Genomic DNA, 12,178 nt, shown 5'->3' on the forward strand with positions numbered 1-12,178 from the left:
ACATGTTATTATGGATTTACTGATAAATAAGACCACCTTTAATGTTACATCCTTATAAAGAAGAAGTGAATCACTACCAGTCATCAAGGTTCTTATTCAGGTGACTGAAGTTATCAAATTAAACCTGGAGAAACCTATGAAAATACAGAGTGGGCTGAACTGAACTGAACTGAACTGTAGTTTACTGTAGTACAGTATTACCTCTTTCACTGACACCTTCTGTGAGTTACTATTTTCATTCAACCTGTTTACAGTCATGAGAGAAGTGTCTGTCTGACTGTCTGACTGACTGTCTGTAAAGATGAGCAGACTTTTCCATCACAGTCCTGAGGGTTAACATTTATAAATCTATAGAATAAACACATAAAACATCATTCTTTTCAACAACATTCTTCTTTTCATTAGAAGAATGTTTTTTTCATTAGTCAGCTCATCTTCACTTCAGGTGTGTGCAGACCGTGCTCTGAGCCACACCCACTTCGTGATTAACCCCACATGTGAGACGTGTTGAGAGAAAAAAACAAGGAAAACACATTTCTATCAACGAGCTGAGGGTGTTGTCAGAGTGTACATGATGTGGCTCATTTCCCTTTTCTTTCATGTTTAAGACAATAATAAAAACCTGGTACACCGTCATGTTAGTCTGCAGCGTCTCATCAGAGCATCATTATGTGTTGGTCAAATTCACGCTTGTGCGTTTATGAAAAGGAACTGAAGGCTGTTCACCGAGTGTAATGGACCGACGTTGTGCTCCGGTTGTGTCTCTGCTGTGTTTCTGTTTTAATGATGTCCCACTTGTATCATAAGTCATTTTTAACAAGCAGGCATCAGGCTTCGTTTGCGTTTTCCTTCAGGGGAGTCCATATGAAGTGTTGTTCCTTTAACCGATGCTTTCAGATCGACGTGTGGAGCGAGCAGGTTTGCCATGAGCATGTGGACGTCAGACGGACACCTTTACTGAGCATGACCCGTCATGATCAGAGAGTTAATGCTCCCTCTATGAGCCAACCTGCTGTTACCACGCTGCAGCGTCCTCAGGTCGTCAGACAGACAGACAGACAGCTTACAGTTTAATGATAAATGAAATGGGCTTCCTGTGTACAGAGAGGCATTTAAAGGAAATGAGTAATAAGACAAAGATAGTGAAGCTTCCACAGTCCTCACGGCGATGGAGCCTCATGCTGTGCTGTGATATTGTGACCAGCGTGTGGCGCTGCTGCCTCCCTGATAGAAACAATCCCAGCACAGTTTGACTCATGTAATGTTTCATCTGCAGACCACGGACATTTATCAGTGACCCCAGTGATTTGTTGCTCTGTGCTAACAAGCTAACATACCCTGCAACCTTTCATGTCCCTGTGTGTGTGTGTGTGTGTGCATATACATCTTTAGTACAGTGACATGCTTCTAAAATGCTAATGTTGTGCTGACTTTAAACACACCTGGATAACGAGGAATTGCACACACACACTCACACATGCACACACACACACACACACGTACACACACACGGATGATGAAACAAAATGAATCTCATGGCTGCTGCCTGAGACGGTGTTTGATGAGGAGCTTAGCTCTCAGAGGTTTATACTTCCCCACCCTCTCTCTCTCTCTCTCTCTCTCTCTCTCCCTCTCTCTCTCCCTCTCTCCCTCTCTCTCCCTCTCTCTCTCTCTCTCTCTCTCTCCCTCTCTCTGTCTCTCTCTCTCTTGCTGAGACAGGGTTTTATCAGATGTATCTGTGGTGTCTGAACTCACGGTGGTCACACAGTCACATTCACTGCCCTCGTTCATCCACTATCTCTCTTTCCTCTCATTTCCTCTCCATTGTGCTCTCTCTCACTCTTTTATCTCCCTCTACATGAGCTTCTCTCTCTCCCTCCCTCTCTCTCTCTCTCTCTCTCTCTCTCTCTTTCTCCAGGTTTAAATTTAGATGGGAGTTTCTCTGCACTGTATCCAGGCAACCTATCCCCACACACACACACCTAAAGAGCCAACAGTGCACATTTTTTATTTGTCTACGTTTTCTGTTGCATTAGTTACATTATGTCCGTGTGTGTGTGTGTGTGTGTGTGTGTGTTTTAGTCATTGTTGGTTTCAGTGCTCATTGTTACTATGACACAGCAACAGTTCAGTGACATTTGTGTGTGTGTGTTTGTTGGAAAGCAAACACTGATCGTAACATAATGGCATACAATAAATATGGGAACAGGAACTCCATGGTTACATAACAGTTGGTTGGTTGTCACCGGGATGCAGAGCTAGAGTTCAGCGACAGCTGCAGGGAACACGCTTCCTCTGAACCTGCAGACACCTGTAATGTGTTTGTCATCTGCCTCAGCTTCACGGAGCCTTGGCTCACTCACAGTGCTGTGTGAGTGAGAGGGGGAGGAGCCAATGTGTGCTTCTTTTAGCGATATCTTTTGCATTATTTATCCAAACCATGTCAAACTGCGCTTACTCGTGCCCGTAGCAAGACACCTGTCAAGTTTGAAATCAGTCGGATCATCGATCATCACACACACACACACACACACACACACACAAACAGATGTTCCTGGAATGTATAGATAGATTTGTTCACAGTAAACCATTTAGTCAAAAAACATTGTTGTTGAATGACTTGAATATAACTTCATATATTGTGACTTATTCTAATTTTTAGGATTTATCAATAAATAATAGTGAGTATAAGTTTGGGCAGCCCGTGGCCAAGTGGAAAGGGAACTTTACTAGTAACCAGAAGGTCACTGGTTCAAATCCCCACCCGGCCAAAAAAGGGCTGGGGTACTCCTGAGCAAGGTACCCAACCCCCACTGCTCCTAATTCTAGGATGGGTCAAAATGCAGAGGAATACTTTCCCTAAGGGGATTAATAAAAACTAACTAAATATGTATTTAGTCATTTCTGTCCACGTATATTTGATATTCTTTTAACTTAACTAATCCATTGGTTTGACATAGTTTCAGAGAATATTACAAACATTAAACTTTTAAACAGTAAAAATGTTGCTGCCACATTAAGAACCAACAGTGAAGCACAGTGTGTTCCTGCCTGTGACTGTTGAAGTCTATTTTTTATCTGCCAGGATGAGCTAAAAGAGACTTTACAGTTGATTCCCAAAGGTAATTTATCTTACACAAACTGTTTCTGCTCTTTAAAAATATCTGGATAAAGTTGCAGATTCATCGTTTTGTGGTTGTTGTAATAAATCAGGCTGATCTGACACAAAGCTGTTGTTTTCAGGCTCAGCTGTGGATGAAGCAGGGCCTAAGATGCTCAACACACGCATGGTCTCCTCCCACTCTTTACAGACTCCACCCACCAGAAGCTGAGCTGAGCGTATGAATGATTCAGAGCTTGTCAGGAGTTTGTTTACAGCCTGAGAGAAGACGAGAACTCTGACTGTCTGACAAACCTGGAGCACAACATGTCCATCAGCCTATTTTTAGAATACAAACAGACCATAATGAGTTCACTGGCCTGTAGGTGTCAGCACCGAGCAGCAGCACTGTGACCTTTACCAGTGTGTGTGTGTGTGTGTGTGTGTGTTGTAGCACATTACTTTACATTACTTACATACACACACACACAATTAGGTATAGAGGGCAGTAAAGGTAACTGTCACAATAATTAGTAGTAGCTGGAAACACTGTACACACACACACACACACACACACACACACACACGATGTGACGATGTGCTGTGAAGACCAGCACAGTCATGTGATGAGGACTGCACATGTCTGCCATGATGTTCGTACACATCTGGTCGTGTTCAATTATTTAAGAGTAAAAGACTGAATTGAATTTCCACCTCCTCCTTCTTCTTCTTTTGGCTTCTCCCTTTAGGGGGCGCCACAGTGAATCATGTGCCTCCATCTGTGATAGCAACTGTCCCCATGAAGCTTCTGTGTGGTCGTCCTCTCGTGACCAAACCATCTCAACCTTCACTCTCTGACTTTATCTTCAAACTGTCTCTGGATTATATGCTCATGTCTAATCCTGTCAGTCCTGGTCTCTGCAGCTCCTGTCTTTTAGACAGTGTCCCTCCTGTCTTTTAGACAGTGTCCCCGTCAGTAGCGTCTTGTAGACTTCCTGTGTGGCTCTCCTTCTGTCACACATCAGTCCTGACACTCGTCTCCACCCTCTCTGCTTCTCTGTCCATTTCTTCGGATGGTTGACCTCAGGTATTTAAAGTCACGGTCTTTCTCCACGTCTGCTCCTCACGCTCCTCACGTCTGTCTTCTTCTGTCCAGTCTGTCTTCCACTTGTCCTCTACTCTCACTGCACATTACAATATCATCTGAAACGACCCAGTCCACATAAGACTCCTGTCTGACCTCATCTGTGACTATGACTGACAGGGAGAGAGCTGGCTGATCTCATGAGTGAAGAAACGTTGGGTCCGTCACTCTTTGATCAAAGTTTGAATGTTGGAACATGGGGTTAAAAGTTTGACGTTAAATAACAGCGACAGTGTCACAGTGTCGGCTCTGATGTGTTTTCTTATCCTCGGGTAACAATGTAAATAAAAAGTTAACAGACTTAGAATAATATCAGTTTGAATGGTTACATTTAAGATAAAGTCAGGAGTGTTTCTTTCTGACTGACACGAGCAGCACTTTAATAATAATGTAACTATTAGATGAACACAGTTCATGTATGTGTGTCACACTCACAACTCCAGAGTCACTGAGCTGAGGAGTGATGCATTCATACTTAGTGCTGTTTCTGCTCTAATAAACACTCTTCTCTTCTCTTCTCTTCTCTTCTCTTCTCTCCTCTTCTCTTCTCCTTCTCCTTCTCCCTTCTCTTCTCTTCTCTTCTCTTCTCTTCTCTTCTCTCTCTTCTTCTCTTCTCTTCTCTCTTCCTTCTCTTCTCTTCTCTTCTCTTCTCTTCTCTTCTCTTCTCTTCTCTTCTCTTCTCTTCTCTTCTCTTCTTCTTCTTCTTTGCCCACAATATCTTTGATATAAGGTGGATGATGATATTTATCCTTGAACCAGAGCTATCATATAACAATATAATAATATTACTACATTATTTTCCCAGTCTTGTCGTCTGCTGTCTCTCTCCTCTCTCACCCTGCTCCCTCTGTGCCTCCCCCCCCCCACACACACACACACACACACACACACTTCGTCTCTGATTATCCTCAACAGAGCGTCTCATCTCTTTTGTGCAGAGGCTAATCTTTCTCTCCTCGCGAAACACTTCTCAGAACACACTCCTTTCCTCTTTCTCTTACTCTGGTGAACCCCCCCCACCACCACCACCACCTCCCCTCCCTCCCGCCTGCCTCCCTTCCTGCCACTCTTTTTTTGGAGGAGTAGTTGTAATAATAACACCAGCAGCGGCTGAACACCATCGTTTCTCCATCTACAACTAACGGGAACCGGCTCTCCTGTTGCCATCTTCTCTCGCTTTCCTCCTCCTCTCCTCTTCTTCTGTGTCGCTGTCTGATTTATTCAGCGATTTCAGAGGCAGTCGGCCGTCAGCCCACAACGCTGTTGGGGGAGAAGATGGTCGATGAAAGTCGTTGAGATGTTGTAAGAGAAGAAACACAGGGATGCTGGTTGTGAGATAATTAGGAACCATGGGCCAACTGATGAATGATTTGAGCCCTGCAGAAGGAAGGAGAGCAGAGACAGAAGACAGAAGACAGAAGACAGAAGAGAGGCTGAGGGTCTGAGGGTCTGAGGGTCTGGGAGGAAGCAGTGGAATAGCTGGATGTTTAACTGGCTCCTAAACTACTGTGACTCTCTTCACATGAAGAGAGCGGAGAAGATGAGCCGTGACCAGGACAGGAACGGCGTGATCACTGGCAGCATCTTCAGGCATGAGTCCGTGCCACACTTTACCTCCTGGGCTTCGTCTGCACTGTGAAATCCTCGTCATCTCGACACATCTCGACGGTTTTTGTGTGGGTTCATGCGCGGGGCGGTCACAGACTCCCGTGGGGGGGCCCTCCCTGACCGCGACCCCGCCGCCGTGAGCTGCTGCTGAGGACCATGGTCTTGCCATCGCTGCTCAAGCTCCTCGACGTCTTCCTGCGCCAGTCGACCTTCACCAAAGCTACTGCCGCCAATCACTGCTGCCCGGCTGCCCTCATGCCACGCCCACCCGGCCTGCCACTGTCGTGCCGCCGCAGCTGGGGAGCGAGGGGACACTCGCGACGTCTGCCCACTGACGGGAGAGAGGTGAGAGAGAGAGACAGACAGAGAGACAGACAGACGGGGGAGAGAAGGGCTGTGATTGAGTGATTGTGTTTATTCGAGGTAGAGAATGAACTGCTGAACTTCTTGTTCTTGTAAATGCACAGAGAAATCAAACGAGGCAGAACATGAATTCCCATGATCCATTGCTGCATCCCATCATCAGACAAAGTCTTTGTTATTGTTTTGACTGAGAAACCCCACGCTGAAGAAATGTCACACTGTGTGTTTGAAGTGTAGAAATGAAGACGTTTTATTTGTTGCTCTAAAAACACACATTATTTTCTCTCATGGTTCATTGACTCAGGTGTTTCCTGCCTCTGCTTCAGTTCTCGTGGCTCCGTTTGCACATTATTCTGTAACTGGATCACAGATTAGCACATTTGTTAGATGAACGTCACTTTATATCCATGCAGCACAAGTTTTAGCCCAGTTTGCATAGAAACATTCATGAAAATGACATTTTTCTTTCCTGTATGTTTCATGGTAAACAGTTTACGGTGAGCATGAAGCACGAGTGCAGCATTGTTTACAGTGGGAGACAATGACCTTTGACCTTCACATGCACAAACAAGCTGTTTCACACTAAAGGAACAGGGAAACATACTGCATGTGCACTTCAGTGACGGGAGACGTGAGATCGTTTTATAAGAAGTGGAATCAAACGGCAGCTTGAAGCCATTTCAGGAGAATTTATGAGCAGATGGAGTTTTTAGAGATTTTACATTTTTTATGTCTTAGTTAGAGGCACATTTTCCTTCTATCTCAGTCCAGAAAACAAGGCTCGATTGTGTTGCAGTGACCTTTAAAATGTTCCACTTCATTCCCCCTCGTGCTGTAAATTCATACGAGCACAGAGAGAGGAGGAAGAAACCACATCAGCTGTGTTTTCCTTTCACAGCTGAATCTCTTTGTCTCTCTTTGTGATCCAGGTTCTGTTATGTCAGGAGCGGTCAGTGTGGACACTGCCTTACATAAGACCATATAAATAATCATAAATATCTACAATAATATGTGTAAAATGATAAACATGACAGCTGATGTGCACAACCTGCTGCTTTACTATAAAATGATTATTTTTCACATTAAAGCGTTGAGAAGAGCTTTTTATTTTTAAGTTTTTAAATACTTGACAAATCAAAAGAACAAAAAGCATAAAGTTCAGAAAGTTTTCTGTATCAAACAGTTTGGAAATGACGACTGAAATGGGTTCAGTAGTTTGATAAACTGTCTTTAATAATTATTTTACACTGGGTGAAAGTTTCAACCACGTTAACTTCATGAACGTCATCTTTATGAGTAAATGTGTATGAGAAAATGTACACGTCTTTTATCGATATCTTTAATGATATCTTTAATGATATCTTTAATGATATCTTTAATGATATCTTTTATCGATATCTTTAATGATATCTTTAACGATATCTTTAACGATATCTTTTATCGATATCTTTAATGATATCTTTAACGATATCTTTAACGATATCTTTTATCGATATCTTTAATGATATCTTTAACGATATCTTTAACGATATCTTTTATCGATATCTTTAATGATATCTTTTATCGATATCTTTAATGATATCTGTTGCATTGTTTATCAAACGTGGCACGTGTCCGTAGTAAGACACCTGTCAAGTTTGAAATCAATTGGACCATCAGTTCAAGAGATATGCGAATAGACAGACAGACAGACAGACAGACAGACAGACGGTCCTGGAATGTGTTGATAAATGAGCAGCAGACTTCTGTGAGTTTATTGTTTCTCACACATGTCCAGTCGTCATGGGTCAGTGGTCAGGAACAGGAAGCCCATTTCTCCCTGCTCTGCTGAGTGTGTAGTCGTGATACAGGCACAGATTCTGGCACAGCCTGTCTCACTTTCTCTCTCCTCTCTGCCTCCCACACAGCTTTCAGACGAGCTCTGTTTGACACCTGATAGCAGCCGCGCTTTACAATCTACCTGCTGCCAGGGTTAAAAGTTATGCAAGAGTTTGGCAAAGCCAGAAATAGAACCCAGCTATAGATCTACGGTTTTGAGGCAATTAAAAAGAACATTTAGTCTTTGAGTGAACACGTGTTTCCTCTGTGAATCAGCCGAGGGAGAGTTCACTACTTAGTTTTTATTTTTAATGTTTCCCTATTTTGTTTTAAAAAAAGCTGCAGTGATGAGGTTTTCAGTGTGTACAGTAGATGAATGTTCAGCATCTTTTATTCAAGTGGCCTGATTCCATACATGATGACTGTGATCACATGAACACAAGCTATAGCTCTGTGCTCTATGGACACATTAATATTACACTAAAGCTTCTCCGCAATCTGTGTCACTTATTTCAGCCTCATGTTAACACAATGTGACGAACTCCATGGCCTTTATTTGAATATCACCACTGATTTACTTTATGCATTTACAACGTCTCATTCTGAGGGTTTACACGCTGCTTACCTGAGCACTCATGCTGCTGATGCTGCTGATGAATATTATGGGATAGAGTTGTAGTGAGGAGGAGAGAGAGAGTGTGAGTGAGTGAGACATCACTGCTGATAAAATAAGCTCCTTTGTTGTGTCTTAATGTTTTAATGGAAACTGTCAGAGCTGCAGAGAAAAAGGTCAACCAGTCAGCGAGTGTGGTGACACACACACACACACACACACACACACACACACTTGGATGACAGTATAGATTAAAATCTTTGCTCCAAAGAGAAAATAATAAATGTGAGACTAAAAATATCTTCATGACTGAGCTCAGAGGAGGAGGATGTTTTTTTTTTCTTCCTCATCCATTTGTCTACATCCTCACTTTGTAATAGTTTACACTCAAATGAATCTCAATATGAGAAATGGAATGCTGCCAAAATCATCAACACCCCTACCAAGTAGATGGATGGTGCGTGTGCTGCGTGACTGCATTCAGCTGCTGTTCACTTTAAACCCTGCTCCCCTCTGAGACTCACATTCACTTTTCTACTGACACTGAAAGTTAGAGTCACGACAGAAACTCTGGACTCAAACATGGAGACGAGGACGTTGTTTAGATACAGAGTCTGACTTACTTCATACTTTCTGATGTAGCAGAACATCCTGTTCATACCTGCAGCTGTGTGTCACTGCCTGTGGCTCAGTCTTCTGCACCAGTGCAGCATTTGATCCAAGATTGATGATGAACGGATCTTTAGCTGCTCAGTCATCATGATACTTTATACGACTGCAGCTGCACTGAACACTGTGTGTGCGTGTATGCATGTGTGCGTGTGTGTGTGTGTGCGTGAGACCCTGTCCTTCTGTTTCATGTGTCACACAGTATGTGTTGCACATGTGTCAGAGCTGCTGTCCTGCTACAGCCTGATCTTGTTCGAACCTGACATTTATGAACAAAAAGGTTCCTGTAGCTGCACTCAGTCTGACTGTCCAACAAACTATTTTTTCATCTATTTTAAGGTGAACAGCACATTTCATCCTGAGCTTAACTCAGTGTGTCAGATCCAGCAGTGGTGTCAGTGGTGAGCACAGCACAGAACATGTGCACAATGTGCTGATGCTGCACTGGAGAGAGGGACACGTACATTAGATCACACCATATGCATCACATACATCACAAACATCACAGACATCACAAACATCACAAACATCACAGACATCACAGACATCACATCCATCATAGACATCACAGACATCACATCCATCATAGACATCACAGACATCATATACATTACATAATAATGTCTGTGATGTTTGTAATGTCTGTGATGTCTGTGATGTATGCATATACATCATATACATTGCATAATGATGTCTGTGATGTATGGGATGTCTATGATGTATGTGATGTATGCACAAAAAACACACGTACATTACAAACATCACAGACATCACATACATTACAAACATCACATACATCACAGACATCACATACATTACATAATGATGTCTCTGATGTCTGAGATATATGTGATGTATGCACAGACATCACATACATTACAAACATCGCAGACTTTACATACATTACAAACATCACAGACATCAAATACATTACAAACATCACAGACATCACATACATTACATAATGATGTCTGTGATGTTTGTAATGTATGTGATGTCATCACAGACATCATTATGCACAGACACACGTGATGTCTGTGATGTATGCACAGACATCACATAAATCACAGAAATCACATACATTACAAACATCATAGACATCACAAACATCACAGACATTACAGTACATTACATAAATCTGGAACATTGAACTCCATGGTTGAATGACAGTTGGTAGGATGTCACCAGGATGCAGAGCTAGAGTACAGTGACAGCTGCAGGAAACAAGCTTCCTCTGAGCCTGCAACGCCTCCTAGAGGAGAGTGGGGTAAACAGTCGGCGTTTGTCGTCTGCCTCAGCTTTGCTGCGCCTTGTCTCACTCACAGTGCTGTGTGAGTGAGAGGGGGAGTGGCTGCAGGAGAGCGGCGAGAGTGGCGAAAGCCAATGTGTGCTACTTTTACCGATATCTTTTGCGTTACTTATCCAAACAACGTCAAACGTGGCACTGCACTCACTCGTGCCTGTAGCAAGACAGTCTGAGAGATATGTGAGTCACAGACAGACAGACAGACAGACAGACAGACATTCCTGGAATTTATAGATAGATAAACCAAGCTAGCATAACTTTACTTTGATTAAAAGCTCCCAGATTCCACTTTAACTGTTCATTAAAATTCAAATATCTTTTCAATCATGATAATTCACTAATGCCAAGAAAGAGAAAATATTTCTTACACACTTTTCATAAATCTTTCAAAAATGTTGTTATCTTTAAGCACAGAGAAGAAAGAAAGATGATAGCATCTCCTCTTATGATATGATGTCATCCTCAGGATCAGGTTTACTGTGTGTTCTTCTGCTCCTCACCTGTGGAACACCTGAGCTCACACTGTCAGCTCATTTAAATCAGGCCTGAAAACATTATTATTATTATTATTTTATTATTATTTATTTGTATTATTAATTATATTATGATTACCAATCCATTCTTGTCTTTTAAATGCATTTTGTTTTGGCAAATCCCACTTTTATCTCTCATGACTTTAATGTCATTTTAATGATTTTCTTCTGTGTGTCTCTGCACTCTGAGTCTGAGCCCTGTGTATGAATCATGCTTCACAAATAAACTAACCAGAGGATTCAGGATTCATGCTTTAATCATAAACATTGAAATAGTCTCCATGGGGCCAGACAAGGTGAAGCAGAGAAAAGATGATGATGATGATGATGATGATGATGATGGTGAAGGTTTGAGAGGAGGGAGGGGGAGAATGAAAGAATGAAAGTAGGAGTGAGAGTCAAAGAGGACGAGACCAATGAGACGTGATGGAGATCTGGAGGAAATAATGTCATGTAGGAATAAAAATGATGTTTGAAATGAAGGTAAACGACCAGGAAGATAAGATACACTTTATATCTGATTCACAGGAAAGAAACATCACCGTCTATCAAAGTAGAATTATTATACTCTATAGTTCCATGACTATAGAATCGCTCTTTATTATACAGTTGACTCTTTTCTTCCACTTGCTGCCTTTGCTGCTCATGTACACTCTGTGATTGTCCCTCTCTCCCCCTCTCTCCCCCTCCCTCCCCCTCTCTGTGTTCAGGTGCTGTCTCTGGGGGCAGATGTGTTGCCAGAGTACAAACTCCAGGCTCCTCGTATCCACAGGTGGACGGTGTTGCACTACAGTCCCTTCAAAGCCGTGTGGGACTGGCTCATCCTGCTGCTGGTCATCTACACGGCCATTGTGACTCCGTACTCTGCTGCGTTCCTCCTCAACGACCAGGTCAGAGTCACTTTGTTTTATTGTGAAAGTCGTGTGACTTCCTTTGTTCACTGATCTGACTCAGCATCACATCGTTTACCTCAAAAACCGTCAGATTTTGTCTTTTTAAATGTCTTTTATTTAAGTTTGTTTTA

The 12,178-nt window shown here is 42.5% G+C and overlaps 1 protein-coding gene across 3 annotated transcripts in view; it reads left to right on the forward strand.

Moving 5' to 3' along the window:
- Positions 1 to 12,178, forward strand: part of LOC122777972 (potassium voltage-gated channel subfamily H member 2-like) — a 31,272-nt gene that overhangs the window by 6,617 nt on the left and 12,477 nt on the right. For 2 of the 3 annotated variants that reach the window (XM_044039457.1, XM_044039474.1), the window contains exons 1-2: positions 5,149 to 6,197; positions 11,865 to 12,044. In XM_044039457.1, coding sequence (XP_043895392.1) covers positions 6,009 to 6,197; positions 11,865 to 12,044 — 369 coding nt within the window. In that variant the 5' untranslated portion in view covers positions 5,149 to 6,008. Of the gene's footprint in view, positions 1 to 5,148; positions 6,198 to 11,864; positions 12,045 to 12,178 lie in introns of those variants that run through there. The other variant, XM_044039465.1, reaches the window with a different exon arrangement.

The sequence above is a fragment of the Solea senegalensis genome, linkage group LG1 (assembly GCF_019176455.1).
Source record: "Solea senegalensis isolate Sse05_10M linkage group LG1, IFAPA_SoseM_1, whole genome shotgun sequence".
In the NCBI taxonomy this organism is placed as follows: domain Eukaryota; kingdom Metazoa; phylum Chordata; class Actinopteri; order Pleuronectiformes; family Soleidae; genus Solea; species Solea senegalensis.